This window comes from Ochotona princeps, chromosome 17, assembly GCF_030435755.1.
Source record: "Ochotona princeps isolate mOchPri1 chromosome 17, mOchPri1.hap1, whole genome shotgun sequence".
In the NCBI taxonomy this organism is placed as follows: Eukaryota; Metazoa; Chordata; class Mammalia; order Lagomorpha; family Ochotonidae; genus Ochotona; species Ochotona princeps.
Window position 1 is genome coordinate 16567523 of NC_080848.1, and position 19260 is coordinate 16586782.

General features: G+C 58.3%; 1 protein-coding gene across 2 annotated transcripts; it reads left to right on the plus strand.

Moving 5' to 3' along the window:
• Positions 1 to 13749: 13749 nt before the first annotated feature.
• On the plus strand, positions 13750 to 18440 carry LOC101522180 (keratin, type I cytoskeletal 17). Of its 2 annotated transcripts, XM_036496023.2 has the most exons (9): positions 14241 to 14315; positions 14357 to 14467; positions 15350 to 15432; positions 15740 to 15896; positions 16381 to 16542; positions 16842 to 16967; positions 17075 to 17295; positions 17407 to 17432; positions 18154 to 18440. In XM_036496023.2, the coding sequence occupies exons 1-9, from the start codon at positions 14241 to 14243 to the stop codon at positions 18246 to 18248; spliced, it is 1056 nt and encodes a 351-aa protein (XP_036351916.2). In that variant the 3' UTR covers positions 18249 to 18440. The 2 variants fall into 2 exon arrangements, with proteins under 2 accessions (XP_004599142.2, XP_036351916.2); XM_004599085.3 differs by having other exon boundaries at positions 13750 to 14467.
• Positions 18441 to 19260: the final 820 nt, after the last annotated feature.

Below are 19260 nucleotides of genomic sequence, written 5' to 3' on the forward strand. Positions count from 1 at the left end.
CTGCCAGGACTAGAACTGGTGCCCATATGGGATTCTGGCGCATTCAAGGTGAGGACTTTAGCTACTGGGCCACCGTGCCGGACCTGCCCTGAATTCTTCTAACACAAGTGAGAACGGCCTCTCAGAGCGGATTTGTTGGGCTGTGGCATTAGCACGAACCTAGCAACTCAGAGGCACCTGCATTTATCCTACAACTCTGGGGCCCACAGCAGGTCTTAGGGAGCCCACAGCTGGCGTTCTTTGGGGGAGAGGTTGTTCTGAGCTCCCAGAGGTGGCCACATCTTGATGCGAGGCTTCACAGAGCACTCCGGCCTGTGTGGTGCGACCTCATCCTGCCTCCCTCCCCCGCCTCGGACCCTCCCCCTTGCTCCCTGGAAAAGGCCCCAGTGTTAACACTAGCTCATACCTGCCAAGTCCCTTCTGCCCTCTGCCATACATATCCTCTGGTTGTAGGGATCAGGAAGGGACAGCTTTCCAGTTTGTTATTCTGTCTATCGTGGAGCAGTGGGGTCGGGGGGGTGCTCCTCTCCCTGCCATGAGTGGCCATCCCAAGCTCACCCAGAACCTCCAGCTGTGTAGTCTTGGAGAGCTAATTGACCCCCCCAACACTGGTTCCTACGAGGTCTAGTGCCACCTACTTTTTGGGATTCACTGTCTTGTAACCCCAGGAAAAGTCTAATGCTTGCATCTCTGACTCTCACTTTGCAGAAGAAGATGTTGAGACTAGGGCAGGGGGCTTGATCAAGGCCCCTCTGAGTCTGATTTGACCCCAGGTTCTTGAATTTGAAACTCTTCTGTGACATTGGACAGTGTGACCACAGATACCCCGACAGAGTCGTGTTTTGTGTTCCAGGGCCTCGTTGGGGTAGGAAGGGGTCCCGTGGGAGTGGCAGAGCAGCAGATCCCAGCTCCCTGGCTCCTGAGGTCTGGGTAGTAGGGATGGGGCAGCAAGATCGCTGGCAGTGGTGGTAGAGCAGGCAAGCTGACTCCTGGCTGGCTGGTCGGGGCGGGTCAGCTAGTGGGGGCTCTGGGGGCGGGGCAAGATGGCCACGGAGCCTGGCCCTGGGGAGAGGCTGCAGCCTGTGTCTGTGCTGTCAGACCTTCTTGGCCCTCCGTCCCTGATCTTCCACCTTTGTGGTTTCTCCTTACTTCCTCCTTCATCACTCAACGAGGAAGTGAAGGGCCGAGAAGCTGGGGTGTTGGGGGAAGGAGTTGGGGAGGGGTGGTGGTGGTGACAGCTAGGCTCAGAGCCTCCTGAGTGTGTGTGTGTGTGTGTGTGTGTGTGTGTGTGTGTGTAAATGATGGTTGCCTCAAGCACTTGTCTAGTCTGAGGATAGAGACAGCCTCTCTTCCTGGGTGCCTCTGCACCTGACCCTGAAACAAACCACCGCTGAGCAAGAGCAGGTCCTGGGGCTGGTGCAATGGCTCAGCTGGCTAATCCTCCACCTACAAGTGCTGGCATCCCATATGGGCACTGGTTCATGTCCTAGCTATTCTACTTCCCATCCAGATCCCTGCTGTGGCCTGGGGAAGCAATAGAGGATAGCCCAGGTCCTTGGGACCCTGTAGTCACATGAGAGACCCAGAAGAAGTTCCTGGCTCCTGGCTTTGGATCCAGTCAACTCCGGCCATTGAGGCCATTTGGAGAGTGAGCTAGTGAATGGAGGATCTTTTTCTCTCATCTTCTCTCTGTAAATTTGCTTTTCCAATAAAAAAATAAGTAAATCTGGGCCTGGCGGCTAAAGTCCTCACCTTGAACGCCCCGGGATCCCATATGGGCACCGGTTCTAATCCCGGCAGCTCCACTTCCCATCCAGCTACCTGCTTGTGGCCTGGGAAAGCAGTCGAGGATGGCCCAAAGCTTTGGGACCCTACACCCGTGTGGGAGACCCGGAAGAGGTTCCTGGTTCCCGGCATCGGATCGGCGCAGTACCAGCCCGTTGCGGCTCACTTGGGGAGTGAATCGTCGGACGGAAGATCTTCATTTCTGTCTCTCCTCCTCTCTGTATATCTGACTTTGTAATAAAAATAAATCTTAAAAAAAAAAATAAGTAAATCTTTATAAAAAAACGGAAGGAAAGAAGCAGAGAAGAAAGGAAGGAAGGAAGGGAGGGAGGAAGGAAGGAAGAAAAAGCAAAAGCAGGTCTTTGTGGGAGCCCCCAGCCTGTGTAGGGGTGGCGAGTGCAGGGCTAGGTGGCAGGTGCCTAAGCCAATGTGTAAGGTGAAGTGGGGAAGAGGTGTAAGCCTTAGGTCTGGAGGGGAGCCCCCAGAGCTGCTGTCCCCACTGCCTGCCTCTGCACCCCTCAGGCCATGGGAGGGGGACGGCAGAGAGGGTGAGAAGAAGCTGGCCCGGTCTGGCTTCCACTTCCCGTCTATCCAACTCACAGGCTCCTAGCCCTCCTGCCGCCGGCTGTGCCCTGTCCTGTCCTGGCCTCCTGAGGGCATGCTGGCCTTTTGTTTTTTTTTCTGGGAGGGGCTGGGCAGCTGAGGCAGCTCTGCCTGGAAATGGGGGTGTCCTGGGGTCTGCCCCTGTTTTGAATCCATCCGAGTCTGTGTTTCCTGGAAGCCATCAGAGAGTTGTGGAGTAGGGTGGCAGGTGGGGAGGTGAGCTCCTGGAGTGGGCAACAGCCTTGGGGGGACTCTGCTCCCCACACCCAAACTAGGGCAAAGGCGTGAGGGATCACAGTGCTGTCCCTCATCTCCCGGGGCCTGGCAAGTGGAGGGTGGGGCAGACACAAATCCTCAGTGGGTGGATCTGGGCGGGACTGCCTGGGGCTCAGGATAGAGGCAGGCGACAAAGAAGGAAGCCAAGGATTCCAGCTAAGGGTGGAGTGGGTGATGCTCACTTCGGAGGCCATGCCTGGCTGGGGAGGGGACTGCTTGGGGTGAGGCAAGCACTTGGCTCTTTCCATCTGCCGTCTAGCCCTGTGCCTGCAGCTGAGGGGGCTCTGTGCCTGAGGACCCTCAGGGTTGGGCCTGCAGGCAGAATGAGGCCAAGGTCCCAGCTGAAGCCCACCCCAGGCTCCTAGGCTCCTCACTTCCTGGGGCACCTGAGGCTGACTCTGTTCCTTGTAAGGCAGGGGATCTGACTGTGTTGTATACCTGGGGGATGGTTTCTGCCCCAATCACTTCTCCCTGATGCCAGCAGGCGCAGGCACTTGCAGGATGCCCGCTCCCTACCCACTGTGCCCTGGTTTTCATCCTGTCTGCCCCATACTCCTCCTCCTCCTAGGGGGATTGATAGCTCCTGTTCGTGGGGTCCAGAGGAGCCGCTGGGCCTCTAGATCACTCTGTACCCCCTCCCTCCATTGGCACACTGGGGTGCCCCCCTTGCTGCTGGTCCTGCTCACATCTGGGGCAGAGCTTGTGTGTATCCCACCCTCTTTGAGGGGGGTCCCTTGGGAATGGGAGGGGCAGAGGCAGCCTGGGGTCAGCATGCAAGGCTCTGGAGAGGTTTCTGGTTGCCTCCCATGGGGCCCCGGGCTCTTCCACCTCCCTATCTGCCTTCCACACAGGCCAGGCTGCCAGCAGCTACCAGGGGCTGCCGCTCCACACTGCCTGTCCAGGTTGCCAGGGGCCTCTCCTGGCCGGGGGTGGAAAGCAGGCCTGGGCAGGAGGGGATCTTTGAGTGCAAGACCTTTATGTGGCCCCTGGGGAGGGGGCTGTGGCAGACCCTGGCTGGGTGGGGACACAGTGTGCAGGGCCAGGGCAGGTGTGTTCTCCCTAGGGCTCCTTTCCCTCTAGGGCTCCGTGCTGTGCCTCTCCCCTAGGAGGCTGAGTACCTCTAGTGTGTGTGGTGGTGGGGGTGGGGGAAGGGGGGCGAGGACAGGGAGACAGGTTGGGGGGCCTCTCTGGACTGGGTTGTTGGAGGTCAAACGGTAGAGGTAAGCGGGGCCCCTGTATAGCTGTTGAAGGAAATGGAGGTGCAGAGTGGGCACAGGCAGGCTCACCTGGGGGTGAAGCAGCTGTGGGGACTGGATGACAGACTAGGGGACTGAAGCCTTGGGGCTCTGGGAGGGAGGGAGGCAGGCAAGCTGTGGGGTCACTCTTGTCTGGTGCAGGGCCTCTTTCTGGCACACCCTGGTGCACACTTACTCTGTTGTCCCTCCTCACTTGAGACAATTCTGGGTTGGCAGGAAGTTCCTCCTGTTGTCTAGCCGCCTGCTCTGCTGACTGTGTGCTCTGGCTTTGGCTTTGTTCCTTCCCTCTAGACACCCTTCACGGTGGAGGTGGGGGGTCGGGGCTCCCCTCTGGTGTGCTCCAGGTGAGCAGGCCTTTCTGGGAGCGATTCCTGCTCTCTCACAGAAGTCCTTCCTGCAGTCTGGTCTTGTTGTGGGAGCTTGGAGCCACATGGAAAACTTGATTCCCTCCCTATCCCCACGTGTGGGCAGAGTGCCCAGGCCACCCATGTGCCTCCTGTCCCTGCCCAGTCCCTGCCCAGTCCCTCAGGCCCTGGCCGCCCCAGGAGACTCCCCTTTAAGACAGGCTGGTGCAGAGCGGTGTGTCCTGGCAGCACCTAAATCATCAGCGCCGCGGAGATCAGCCGTAATCTCCTGGTTGGGCTGGGCAGGGCCAGCGCCAGGATGCCATCCGCTGCACCCTTCCAGTGGGGCTGGCTTCCAGGACAAGGGACGTGGCTGGGTGTCCCCCAAGACCTTCCCCGTTACTGCTTAGCCCTCACCCCACCTCCCTCTGGCCACACACTCTCTAGAGTCCCTGAGATCTTGAGAGATGGGAAGGTGCCTGTCCCCCTACCCCAAACTCCTATTTTATCCCCGGCCAGTGGAGCCTTGTTCGGGGCCCAGGTTCTCTGGCTGCCTTCCCCTTTCCCCCTCTCTCTGCTGCCACGGTCAGTCTAAATATACCAGAGGTTCACCTGGTCCCGGGTGGTGGCTCCAAGATGTTTGTTCCCAAGCACCAATGGACCGTTGAGTGGTCACTGTGCAAATACAGACTGGGCTGGGGCTCAGGAGGGGCTGTGCCTTCAGCGTGCCCAGCCTGAGCTCCCCGTGGTCAGGACACAGGCAAATTCCACGGCTGAGGCTTTGGCTTCAATTCCAAGGCCCATGCCTGTTTCCTCTGTCAGCTGGTATAAAGGGTGGCAAGAGCCGCCTGTGCTGATCAGACTCTCTGCCCTACCAGGGGACCTGTGGCTGCCATTGCCACCACTTCCCTAGCCACGGTTCTGTCGAGGGCACATACGTGCCAGGTACAGAGGGATGGGGGTGGTTCTCCCAAATGTCATCATGAAGCCTCAGCCTCTTGGGAGCTGACAGCTGTAGCAACATGTGGGTCACCTTGTCCTTCTCCTTGTGGCGGGGGGGAGTGTGGGGTTGCTGCTGCAGCGTGACGAGGCAGCTTGAGCTCCGGCCATGGCATCTTGGGTGCCCTGCTGGGCAGAGATGAGGAGACCGTGCAGAACCTTAGCAACTGCCTGGTCTCCTACTTAGGGAAAGTGTGCACCCTGACGCAGGCCAGTGGTAGCAGAGGCAGGGCCTGGGGCCCACAGGTGACCACAAACCATGCAGCAGCTGTGGGATGAGATGGGCACGCTTCACCGCCTGCACCTACTTTTTTCTCTTGGCCCGCCTCTGACAGAACGTCCTCACTTGGGGTCCTTATGACAGTTCTTTCCCACCCCACACCTCATTCTTTCTTCTGCTCTCATTCACGCTCTAGTTCTGGGCCTAGCCCAGTGGCTATGAAGGTGCCCCAGGAGACAGTCCTTCCCGGGGGGAACAAGACCCCCCCACAGATGAGGGTGTGGGGGAGAGGTAGGGAAGCCATCAGAGCTGTGGCAGCAGGAGGTAGACAGAGAGCATGGCCAAGGTGTGAGGGTGGGCCAGGAGATGAGGATGGACATACCCTTCTTTGTTTTAGAAGTTATTTTTATTCATCAGGAACACACATCCCCAGATCTTCTACCCACAGGTACACTTCTCAAATGCCTGCCAAGCTGGGGCCGGGCTGGGATGAAGCTAGGAGTCTGGGTCTTCATCTGGGACTCCATGTGGGTGGCGGAGCCCCAATGACTTGAGCCTAGGGTGTGCATTAGCAGGAAGCCGGAAGAGGGAGCGGAGCTGGGACTTGAACAAGCCCCTCTGATATGGGATGTGGGCAAGCCAAACACAATCCTCACTGCTGTGCCGAACACTTGTCTCGACATCTCTCTCCTCTCTCTCCCTGTGTGTGTGTGTGTGAAGGCTTATTTATTTGAAAGTCAGAGTTGCAGAGAGAAAGGAAGAGGCAAAGAGAGATCTTCCATCTGTTGGTTGATTTCCCAAATGGCTGAAACCAGGAGCCAGGACTTTTTTTCAGGTCTCCCATGTGGGTGTATGGACCCAAGGACCTGGGCCACTCCCAAATGCTTTTACAAATGCATTAGTAGGGAGTTACACCAAAAGTGGAGCAGCTTGGGCTCGAACTGGTGCCCATGTGGGTTGCCGGCATTGCAAGTAACTGCTTTAGGTGTTATGCCACAAGGCCAGCCCTGATTTCTCTGTTTTGCTGTTGTATTCTCCTGTGGGACTGCCTTCCCGCTGGGCAGTCCTCCTGGATGGATAACACCTACCTTCTATCCCCAAACCTTGTCCCTTGTGTTTCTTACAGCTCTCATGGCTGCTTTTGTCGTGGGTGTCTCTCATTATCTCTAGGACGAACACTCTGGAGTCGGCTCTCCCCTTGTGGTCTGCAGGATTGCTAAGGTCAGGAGTGGAGTTTTTTCTCCCAGACTAAGCTAGTCTGATGGAGGAGACAGCATACAGCCACATACACATTCATGACCTTCAAGAGTAAGGCCTTGACTTTCTGTAGATGTAGCTGTTTGGGTCTTCTGCCCAGACCTGTCCTGGTGGGAGGGTCCTGCTGGGGTACTGCAGCCCCCAGAGGCAACTGAGGGCTGAAGGGATGAGCTGGGCAGGCTGGGGCCTGGCTGTCCACTCCCCTCACCCCAGGTGGGCGGCCTGTCCAGCTTCCTGAGTGGAGAGACCAGCTGGGGCTGCGCTCGGAGGGATTTTGTCAGGTCCTGCCCGGGGCCTGCACTGGGCAGGGAATTCCTGCGATTTCCCTTTGGAAGCAGAGCTATTGGCCATGCCAGATCAGATACGAGACTTGGTCCAGGTGGTGGGGAAGCCCGGGAGCCCCGGTGACTCAGCGCCCCCAGCTCTGGGGTCAGCCAGCTGCTTACCCCGGGCCCTGGCTTTATGGCACCCTGTACCAGGCCGCCACTGCATCAGTCACATCCCTTTCCTTCCCCGGTCTGTGCAGCTTGTGTCCAATCAGCTTTCTGAGCAGTGATGTGGGTGGGGTCTCAGTGGGCTGCGGTTGGGCCCACTGGGCCATAGGATGGAGAGCTCACTGGCTCTGGGGCCCAGCCTGCTGGCCTCTCTCCCCTCTTGTCAGCTCCGGCCTTCAGAACTGCCAACTCTTCCTGGCTGCCTGATCTTGCTCCTGGTGGCAGCCCGGAGGAGCCTGGGGGTGCCTCTCTGGGGCATTTCTAGCAATGGTGATAGTGACGTGGTGATGATGACAACACTGACAACAGCCCCTGCTGTTCCAGGACCCCTCCCTTCCCTCCTCTCCTTGCAACCACTCAGACGACTGGTGGGAGAAAAGGGAACTTTGCCCTAGGTTTGGGGTGGGGCCAGTCAAAAACCTCATCAATCAATCAGCTAACTAATTAATCATTTAATTAAACCAAGGCTCCCTGGAGGCCAAGTCCGGGCTGGGCACTGTGCCCAGGGCTGGAAATTCCAAAGAGAACCAGACAGACATGGCTTTGTCCCCTTGGAGTCTGAAGTCTGGGGTGGGGGTGGGGAAGTGAAGGAAAGAATCACAACATCAAGGAAATGATCTAAAAATCTCATCCAGCTTGGAGAAGTGGCAGCGCAAAGGTACGTATAATCCAGGAGGGTCTCCTGGAGGAGAGCGCCTGAGCCTAGAGGTGACTTTAGTTGGGAAGGAGAGGTGAGATCCAGGCCGCCCAGGAAGTGACTCCAATGTAAGCAGGTGCAGAAGGGCCTCTGCCCCGGCCTTGCTGCTTACCTGTGCCTGGGCATGCCCTACCTGAGGGTCTGAGGTGGGGCTCCTGGCAGAGTGCTCACGGGAGACCACAGGGACCCTCGTCATCCTCGCTCGGCTGTAGGAAGGACATGGTCTACCTGGGGCTGTCAGGGGTGTCTACTCATGGGGCACCCTGTCCCTCCTAAAGCCTGGCAGCCATGATCAATGCCCACAACAAGTGGGCTGCCCCACGCAGTGGGAGATGCATCCCCCCCGATTGTATGCACCACAGAGCGCTCAGTGTGCTCCTGGGGGAAGGACCACTTGGAGCATGAGTCAGGCAGGCCAGCGTCTGTAACCAGCTCCCTGCCCTGGCGGGCGCCTGACCCAAACTCTGGCCTTGACCCTGACCAGAGACCCTGTTCTGTTCTCTCAGAGACATTGCCCTTGTCCCTGGAGGCTCAACCGAGGGAGAGGGATAGGTGGTGACAGTTAGCTAATAAGCGTAAGAACTCAGAGTGCTAATTACTGCAATTAACGCTAATAGCTGGTTTCCTCTGAGCAGCCAGGAGCCCTGGCCCAGCACCCTGCAGCTGGCTCCCTGCAGCTCCTCTCAGCTGCTTTCTGGGACAAGGATACTCCTTTCCTGTTGCTGTTGAAGAAAGTGAGGCACAGTGAGGCAAAGGCCGCACCAGAGTCTGCCCTCAGCTCTGCCTCACTTAGGTGCCCGCTTGGGTCCTGTCCCCTTTCTCAGATGCTGCCCTTTCGTTCTTTTCAGAAGGCTCTGCAGAGAGAGCTCCTGGGGACCCCCAGGCTCAAGGCAAGGCCAGATCTAGATCTGTTGGGGGCCTCAGGAGGCCTGATGTCCCCTGTCTTGTGGCTTCCTTCCCTGATGGCCTGAGGCTGGCCTGAGCTGGAGGTGGGGCTGCTTCCCAGCTGGAGGCTGGGTTGACCAGATGGCTTGCCCCCAGCAGCTGAGCATTTCCAGGTGTGACGCTGGCTGATTGTAGTGCGGGATGCTTGCCCCGGGCTTGTGTCATGGGGTGGGTGGTGGGGACAGGGTGGTCAGAGTGCCAAGTGCTCTCACCCATGCTCATTCTCTGCTATGACTGGGAGGAGACCCTCTGGTCCCTCAGCACATGTTGGGGGGATTGTGGATATCGCGCGCGCACGTGTGTGTGTGTGTGTGTAAGACCTGACCTTCAGGGTGAGTTGTTGCTGGCTTGTCTCTCTCTGAACTTGTCTCCTCGACTTTCTGAGACAGGCTCCAGGGTATCTCTTCAAGATGGCCCTGGCACCAGCTGTTCTTTCTGCCTAAGAAATGAATGTTGGTGAGGCCAGGTGTGTGGGGATGTCAGTATAGAGACGGGCGCCGCCCCTGGCATGGGCCTGAGTCGCATCCTGAACGAGATGCGCAATCATGATGGGAAGACAGTAGAGGAGAAGTGTGAGGACGCTGAGGACTGGTTCTGCACCATGGTGGGTGGCCGTGTGCAAGCAGGTGTGCCCCAGTGCAGGTGCGGGTGGGGACACTGTGCCAGCTGGAAGCACCTTCGGAAACCACCTGGAGCAGCCCCGTGCCCCACAGGTGTGAGAGTGAGCCTCAGAGTGGCCTCAGGCTCCCCGACCCTTGGTTCAATGTGGCCTGGGTGTGGTGGGGGGGATATGGGGAGGGGAATCTAGATTTCCAGATTGGGGATGGGGCTTCTCCCCCATGTATGTTCTTAGGGGTGTATGGACTTGCATCAGGAACTCTCACTCTTGGCAAACACTTACTGAAGGCCCTCAGGGTCCAGAAGATGGTCTGTGCCACGGAAGGAATAAAACTCGTGGCTGTTGGGGCTGACGTGTGGCGTAGTGAGAAGTCACCGCCTGTGACGCCGGCAGCCCATATGAACTCCAGTTTGAGTCCTGGCTGCTCCACTTCCAATCCAACTCCTTGCTAATGGCTTGGGAAAGCAGTAGAGGATGGCCCCAGGCTGTGGGTCCTTGTACCCACGTGGGAGACTCAGAAGAAACTCCTGGCTCCTAGTTTTGGACCAGCCCAGCTGTTGTGAGGAGTGGACCAGCAGATGTAACAGACTTTCAAATAAATAAATAAACCTCAAAAAAAAAAGAGAGAAGGTCTTGAAGAAGTTTAAAAAACCACCCTCTACCCAATGCCTATCTTTGAGTGCGGCCTGCAGTGAGAATCAAGATAGTGAATGACCACAAAGCAAGGGGATTCTAGCTGGCATGAGGGTGGCTGAAAGCAGGTGCTTTTGGAACCACAGAAACCACAGCGGGGTGTAGTCCGAGAGTTAAGGGATCAGGGACTGCCCTGTCTCCTGCCCCATCTCTACTAGCTCTCTGAAGCCTCCACGACCACCCTGCCTTCCAGATGGGGAGGAAGAGGCTGAGCCACAAGGTTGCCCCCAACACTGTGCGGAACCTGTGGGTGGAGCCCAGTTCTGATTCAGTGCGGTAGGGCCTCCATCCTCTCCCTGCCCGATCAACGTCTCCCCTGGAGGCACCTAAGACCCCACACTGGAACGGCCCCCCCTGAGCGTCCCGGCCTGGGGTTACTGTGTCTCTCACCTTTCCCTTGGTCCACAGAAAACATCCCTTTCTGGCCTAGAGTGAGATGCAGCTGGTCCAGCTGCAGGGACTCAATGGCAGTGTAGAGCAGCAGTGAAGGGAGCTGCACCGGGGAGTGGGACGGCAGAACCGGGAAGACCAAGTGCTGCCGGACAGGGAGTGGGACCCTCCCTCTGTGAGTGGCAGGGGGTGGGGGTTGTGCCAGGGGCCATTTGTCCCCAAGACCGGGAGATTTTCAGCAGATGAGACTGATAAGTCAGGCTGGGGTCTGATGGGGGTCTGATGGGGGTGGGGAGGTAGCCACCAACAGCAGGCTTGGGTGCCTGAATGAGGGGGCGAGCGCAGCTCACAGTCAGGACTTCCTAAATGTTGAGCACATGCGTGGCGGGGGAGTGAATACCAATGACCCCCGGGTTTCTGCTTGGGATGACGGAGCTGTTGTGATACCATTAGCCAGGACGGGCCGTGGGGCAGGTGGGAGGAGGGAAGGACAGAAAGCGTCCCGAGTCACCAAGCTTAGTCACCCGCCCCAGCTGCTTGCTCCATGACAGTGCTGAGCCCGTCTGTAGTCTGACCACACTCTTGCCTGCTTTTTCACTTCACGTGTTTGTTTTCTTAAGATTTATTTATTTATTAGGGTTACAGAGAGAAAAAGAGAAAGAAACAGAGAGAAAGAGAGAGAGAGAGAGTGATCTTTCATCTGATTGGGTTACTCCCAAATGTTCCAAATGGCTGCAATGGCCGGAGTTAGGCTGACCCAAAGCCAGGAGCTAGGAGCTTTGGAGCTTTGGGGTCTCCCACATGGGTGTGCAGGGACTCAAGGCTTTGGGCCATCCTCTGCTGCTCCATTAACAAGAAGCTGGATTGGAAGCGGGATGGGCAGGACTCAAATCAGTGCCCGTATGGGATGCCAGCATCACAGGTAGAGGCCTAACCCGCTATAGCACAGTGCTGGTCCCAGTCTCTTGCTTAACTGCCTCGGTTTGTTGGGCCCTTCAGGACATGGAAACATAAAGCGACTGGCTGAGCTTCTCCTTGTAAATCTAAGCTGAGGAGCCGCAAAGTGGCCACAAAATGCCGTGGGGCCTTCCGCTGGGCTGGTCTCGCCGCTCCTCCTCCTGCCGCCCTGCTGTTGGCCTGAGCTACTCTTTTCCATGCACCCCAGCTGTGATTGCCCAGTTTCTGGGAACCCTTCTGCTTTCTGCTCAGGTCACTCCTGCTGCTGCTCCTCCCCAGCAGTGAGTCCAGGGGTCTCTTTCCACCTTGGGCTAATCTGTCCCCCACAGTCCCTGCAGTCTGGCCTCTCGACACTCCTCATCGGAGGGTAAGAACCAGCCCTGCTCTCCTCATGGGAACAGCTGTATGGACCTAGGAGAGGGGCAGTTGGGCACCCTTTGGGGTGGGAGCTGGGGGAGACACTGCTGGGCTGCTGGGTGGTGTGGGAGCTCCTGGTCCTGGTCCTCCCCCTGTAGGCGTGGTAAGAGCCTCCAGGTATGTACCATCATGGAGGAGGTCTAGGATGGCAAGGTGGTCTTGAACTGCCAGCAGGTGCACTGCCCCACCCACGGAGATCCCTTTCTGCCCATGACAGCCCAGCCTTGAGGACCCCGGGTAGTCATGGCCTTCAGCTCCCAGCATGCAATAGCTGTGTCTCAAGCGCCCTTTTAGCCCCTAATAGGCCCTACCTACCAGTTGTTGCTTACTGTCTACATCCCACAGGCTCTTACCCAGGGAGCCTTCCAGGTCCTCCCACTACTCCTCAACAGTAACCACCATTAAAGCTTTGCCCCAAGTTCAACCTTCCTGTGATTTATGGTGGGTGTGGTCTCAGGGCAGTGTGGGCTGTGGGATGGGGGTGGAGGAGAGGTTGCTGAACATTCGATGTCGGCTTGCAGCTGCTGAGCCGCTCTGCCCACAGTGGGGCTCCGGGGTGGACACGAGAGAAGGAGGAGGAAGAATTGAGGGTGGAGGCGTGGGACTGTCTGCCAGGCCAGGAAAGTTTCTAAGAATCAGCCTTTGGCTCCCTGATTCCTGTGGTTGGCCTCACAGACTTTCTGGGGACCACACCTGTTACACAGGGCTCCTTGCTTCAGCTCAGGGCGGGTTCAAGAGCAGAGGGAGAGGGGTTGGGCCAGTGGATGGGTGGCTGGGGGTTTCTGCAGCAGCAGTCCCGGGGCCTTGATGACTGGCAAGGGGGTGGCAGTGTTGTAGCCGCCTGGAGAACCCAACTGGCCCTGCCCGGCTCCGGGGTGTGTGTGCAAGGCGGGGTGGCTGCTGTGCGTGTGAGCGTGGGGGGCGTCCTGTTTGTTTTGGTGGCTTGGCAGCCGCTGGGCGCTTGGGGAATCTCTCGACTGCTGGTGGGGCTGTCTGGGCCTGTCTGGGAGGTGGAAGCCACCGGCAACCTGAAACACGACCACGTTCCGCCCGGCAGGCTCCGCCGGGGGAGGGGGAGTACTGGGGGGAGGGGACGGGGTATGTGGCCGACGGGGAGGGGGTGGGGGCTGGCTGAGGATGGCAGGAAGAGCCCTCCCCTTCTTCCTGAGGCCTCTTGAGTGCAGAAGGGGGAAACATCTCCTGAGACCCCTCACTCCTCCTTCCATAGCTAAGTTTGCCTGCCCCACCCAAGACCCCCACCTGCCAGAGGCAGGTAGACAAAAGCTTACAAGATGAATTCGGGCCACCAAGGGGTCCTAGGGGTGATAAGAAAGGGTCAGAAACTTGGATGAGAGGGAGGCTCAGGCCCTGTCCCAGGGGCTCCCTGAGGAGGGAACAGTAGCCGTGAGCCTGGCCCTACAGCAAGGTGGGATGGTGAATGCCACATCCCTTGCCCAGATACCCCATTTCCTCCTTTGTGACCTGAGGCTGACAGAACTCCAGCATGGGCTGGGGAACATGGTGGTAGTGGGGTTTAAGCCAGTTGCCAGGACAGGTGGGCATTCTCCCCAGTACCCCCAGACCAGCCCAAGTATGGATGGCACTGGGGCTACCTGATTCCCTGACCCCATTTCCCGCACCATCTCAGGCATCCAGGTGGGCTGGGCTGGGGTGGCAGCAGCCTGGGAGGGCCGGGTGATGGTGACGTCGCGCCTGCTCCTCTTGTCCGTATTAGGTCATGGGAAAGCGTAGCTAGAGGGCCTGCCTGAATCACAGGTGACGGCCCGGGACCAGAGACACGCATCCGCACATTCAGCCGCCCAGCACGGGGGTTCGGTGAAATGAGGCAAAACCCCATGATGGGAGGGGAGGGGGCCCACAGCCACCTGGGAGCTGGCAGGGCGCCAGGGGTGATGAAAGCACAGGGGAATGGAAACAGCAGAGCGAGCCTGTCGTAATCACTACGCCCACTTGCCGGCCTATAAAGGAAGCGGGCGAGCCCCGGCAGCACCACGCACCTGGGCGCCTCTTGCCTCTTTCTTTGGCCTTCTCGCCCCGTGCCTTGCTGCCCGTCACTGCTGCCGCTATGACCACCACCATTCGCCAGTTCACCTCGTCCAGCTCCATCAAGGGTTCCTCAGGCCTGGGGGGCTCATCCCGCACCTCCTGCCGGCTGTCCGGCAGCCTGGGTGGCGGCTCCTGCAGGCTGGGCTCTGCTGGTGGCCTCGCTGGTGCCCTGGGCAGCAGCAACTACTCCAGCTGCTATAGCTTTGGTTCTGGTGGCAGCTATGGCGGCAGCTTCGGCAGCAGTGATGGGCTGCTGGCTGGTGGGGAGAAGGCCACCATGCAGAATCTCAATGACCGCCTGGCCTCCTACCTGGACAAGGTGCGTGCTCTGGAGGAGGCCAACACCGAGCTGGAGGTGAAGATCCGCGACTGGTACCAGAAGCGGGCTCCAGGGCCTGCCCCCGACTACAGCCACTACTGGAAGTCCATTGAGGACCTCAAGAACAAGGTGGGACCCGCTTGGGGGGTTATGACTTCTCCCCCAACTCCCTGTCCTAGACAAAGGCCTGAAGTCCAAACTGGGAGGCTGCAGCAGGGCCTCAGGCAGCCAAGCTGTCACATTCTGGGGCTGGGGACAAAATCACAAAGTTTTCTTGCCATGGTCAGACCAGCCACAAGGATGCATCTGGAAGGCCGGGCCTATGGCAGTGTGGCGAGGGGGGAGGGCTGTGGGGGTGCTTCTTTCTGGAGCAGGGGTGAGCACAGGCATGAGGGTTAGGAGTCTGAGCGAGCTGCTGATGGCACCTGCTGCTTGGAGGAGAATGGGGGCGGGACCTTGAAGTGGGGAAGTCCTCTTGTAGGCCTAATTTGAGGACTTTTCTAGCTTCCCTGTCTCTCCTCCTGCTTCTGGAGGTTGGGGCTCAGCAAGTCCCTGGTTGCGAGTGGGGAGAGAAGCAAGGTGGCTCGCTGGAGCCCAGGGGTGGGGCTTAGCAGGGGTGTGACTTCTGGTTTGGTGAGGGGCTCCTTTAGCCTCCTTTTAGGGGAGAACATCAGGGGCAGACTTGCTGGTTGTGAAACAAGGGGACTGCCACGGGCCCTCCTAATCCAGCCTGGGGACATGCCCTTACACTTCTGAGGAAGAGCCTGGCCCGGGTGTGTGTGGGGAAGCAGGTGCTGGCAGGCAGGGTAAGCAGCTCGCTGCCCACCAGGCTCTGCTGCTGCTTGTCTGAGTCCACAACCATAGCACAGTGTAGAGCAGAGGCTGGGCGGGAAGAGGGGGTGCTTTGCCTCACTTCTGCCTTCTGCTCCCTCTCCCACCGGGCACAGTGACCATCTGGAACCCCTGGTGTGGGCTGAGCTTCTGCTAACCAAGCTGTCTTTTGTCTCCCAGATCCTCACAGCCACCGTGGACAATGCCAACATCCTCCTGCAGATCGACAACGCCCGCCTGGCTGCGGATGACTTCCGCACCAAGTGAGTCCTGACCAGGGGCCGTGGGCAGCTCATGGCAAGGTCCCCAGAAGCTGGGATGGGACAGATGAAGGGCTCAGCATACAGCAAAACTGGCTGATTCTGAAGGTCTCTGGGCTGAAGCAGGTGTCAGAGGGGAGGGAAGAGAGAGAAGGAAGATGGCTGAGTGGGTATGGGGTCCTTCCCTTCTACCCTGTCATCAGCCAGCACGAGCCCTCAGAATCCTGACAAGGTGACAGCAGGTGAGGGGCCAGGGACTCCCCCTGCAAGTACACGTGGGCTGGACTGAAGCGTTGGGTTCTCATCGCAGGTTTGAGACAGAGCAGGCCCTGCGCATGAGTGTGGAGGCCGACATCAACGGACTGCGCAGGGTGCTGGACGAGCTGACCCTGGCCAGGGCTGACCTGGAGATGCAGATCGAGAACCTCAAGGAGGAACTGGCCTACATGAGGAAGAACCATGAGGAGGTAAAGAGGCTGGAGCTGCAGGTCAAGGAGGCTGAGGAGTGGGCGGCAGGGCCCTGGGTCAAGGCTGAAGCCGTGGGAGACAGCAGAGTGGGCGCCGCTTAGTGACCGTCCAGTCACTTAGTGTCTGAGCTCTGCGGTCCAGAGGCAACATGCAAGGCAGCTCCCTTTGCCACCTGCTGCACTGCAGCAGCCTCCACGGGCCTCCCTGCCTCCTCTCCTGGACACCTGTGTCTCAGCTCAAATTTTTACATCTGAACCCCATGGAAATGTTTGGAAATTAGAAGGGGAAAAATTGGGGGTACAGGTGTAACAATTGAGTTTTTTTTTTTTTAATATTTGGCAAGTCCTGATGGGGGAAACATAGGCTGAGAGTGGAGGCAGGTGAGGAACATTTCCATCAGCAGGGTCGGAGGGTAGAGGCTAAAGAGGACAAAGGAAGGGTCCTTGGCTCAGACACCAATGCCCACGTGCCCATCCTCTGCAGGAGATGAATGCTCTGCGAGGCCAGGTGGGTGGCGAGATCAATGTGGAGATGGATGCTGCCCCCGGCGTGGACCTGAGCCGCATCCTGTCTGAGATGCGCGACCAGTACGAGAAGATGGCTGAGAAGAACCGCAAGGACGCCGAGGACTGGTTCTTCACTAAGGTATGGGCTGAGACCGACAGGAAGCTGACCACCTGGTGTCTGTGGGATGTATCATCCTCAGAGAGTCACATGGACCCTGGGGCATCAGGGTCCCCCATTATACCAACAGACCTGGAGCTTGGGCTAAAACTGAGAGTGGGGGATGTGTGGGATGCCAGACAGTAAAGACCAGGGGAGCTGACACATTCCCTGTGAAGTCAGGAGCAAGTGCCATGAGCAGGTTGTGTGTTTGGCTGGAGCCACAGCACTGTTCGCCTTGGGGAATGGGCTCAGGCTGCTGTGCTCTGTGCCCTATGCAGACAGAGGAGCTGAACCGCGAAGTGGCCACCAACAGCGAGCTGTTGCAGAGTGGCAAGAGCGAGATCTCAGAGCTGCGCCGCTCTCTGCAGGCTTTGGAAATTGAGCTGCAGTCTCAGCTCAGCATGGTAGGAATGCCACCAGGCCTGGGACCAGCTGGGAGGGATCCTGGGACCAGCTGGGAGGGGGCTGCCCATCACTCTCCCTGAGCCTTGCTCCTCCTACCCTCCTGCAGAAAGCATCTCTGGAGGGCAGCCTGGCAGAGACAGAGAACCGCTACTGCGTGCAGCTGTCCCAGATCCAGGGTCTGATCGGCAGCGTGGAGGAGCAGCTGGCACAGCTGCGCTGTGACATGGAGCAGCAGAACCAGGAGTACAGGATCCTGCTGGACGTGAAGACACGGCTGGAGCAGGAGATCGCCACCTACCGCCGCCTGCTGGAGGGCGAGGATGCCCAGTGAGTAGGGGGTTGGGGGCTGGACTAGAGATGGGGGACTCTGGGGTGATGGTGAGGCTGTCTCAGACGCACATCTAATCTCTCTCTCTCTTGCCCTCTCTCTCTCCGCAGCCTGACTCAGTACAAGCCAAAAGAACGTAAGGATCTTGCTGCTTGAGGCCTGGGGTGGGGTACTTGAACCAGGCAGGCTCCCACACACTGCTGGGCAGAGACCCTAATGGATTCTGAGAAGTGATTGCTGGGGACAGGGACCCGTTAGGGCTCAGGAGAGAGATGCCATCTGGGCTGATGGGTTGGGCAGGGCAGAGAGTTGCTCCTCACCTGGGAGATCCTGGTTTGATGGAAGAAACACAGTCCTGGCTTTGGGAACTCATCTGATGTGGAGACAGGGACATGGACCCAAGAGCTTTACTCTTGAGATCATACAGGTGGTCAGAACAGTTCTGGCTCTGGGCCTTTGAGCCTGGTGGGAGGTGGGCTCGTGGTCCTTATCCTAAGACCCCAGTCTGATGGGGGAACCTTTGACCTAGCCTTGGATTCCTGGTCTCCGGGGACCTGGGTGCTGTGTTTCAGATCCCTTGAGACTGCAGAAACTCAGGGCAGGGTTCATGCAGCATCCTGACTGTTGGGTCCTTCTCTTGCAGAAACTAGATGGGTCAGAATCAAATGACTCCTTTGGGGAGACAAGACCCACATCGGGGCACCAGCAGAGGGAGGGGATGTGGCAAGAGCAGGAGCCACAGGAGGGGCAATCGCAGTTGGGGAGACAGCTGGCTCCTACTTAGTGGGCTAGGGGCTGGGAGCTGAGTAAGGTCCCCTTGGCCCCCGTACACTTCTAAGTATCTGTCTCTCCCGTAGCCGTGACCACCCGCCAGGTGCGCACCATCGTGGAAGAGGTCCAGGACGGCAGGGTCATCTCCTCCCGCGAACAGGTGCACCAGACCACCCACTAAGGACTCGTCTTTTCATAGGCAGTCTCCAGGCAATGGGGAGTTAGCCACAGCCTGTCCCCACTACTAGCAGACCCCAACCTCTCCAGGCAACGAGAAGGCAGCCACAGCTCTCCACCACCAGATCCCAACCTTTCCAGGCTCAGTCCCTGCTTCAATCCCTTTTCCCCACCCACATCTTTCTGCTTGACACCAATAAAGTCTGTTGCTCTAGATATGAGATGTGTCCTTGTCTTGGCCACTGAAGTGGGCCCTGGTGACAAATGGGTGGCCTGGGAGGGCAGGGAGGGTGAGAGAAGCAGTCTTTGGTTCTGTGGTTACTCCCAGTCAGGGATCCGCTCATACTGGGGTTGTGAGTTGGGGGAAGTGCTTTGCTTCTCCCAAGGGCTAGGAGCAGCAGAAGGGCTGTCCTGGACCCAGGGGGACCTCGCACATCCAGATGGTCCCTGTGAGTGGCTCCAAGGCCTTGGTCTGTCAGCCAGCGGTGTTCCCTCCTGGAGCCTCATTTCTACTCCATAAATGGACAAGATCTCAGCGGCAGGCTGAATTGCCTGATCAACTGCTCCTCCCTCAGAGGGAGCTAGAGGTGGGGTGTGTGTGGGGGAAATGGGAGAGGCACAAAGATGAGGTATATATGTGTGTGTGTATGGGGGGTACAGGCTGGGTGATGTGGACCCAGGTAGCTGGGTGAGTCTCAGGACACCCCCAAGAGGGGCTCTTCTTGTCCCTATCCCAGGAACAGGGAGCAGGGGACAACTGTGACTCCCTGAAGGTGTGGGAGAAAGAGAGTGGGGCCTCTTCCTTAAGTTGGTCAGGCAGCTTGAAATGGGGGCTTTGCAGGTGTGGGGGCGTCTCTCTGACAGTCTAACCTCCCCTCCCTTCTCCACGTGGGGAAGCTGCATCCTGGGAAGAGGGAGAAGGGTGTGTGTGGCCCAGTCCTGCCAGCGGTGGGAAGGCGGGTGAGCCCCACACCTGGAAATCCTCCTTCGAGTAAATCCGGAAGCTGCTGGGCGGG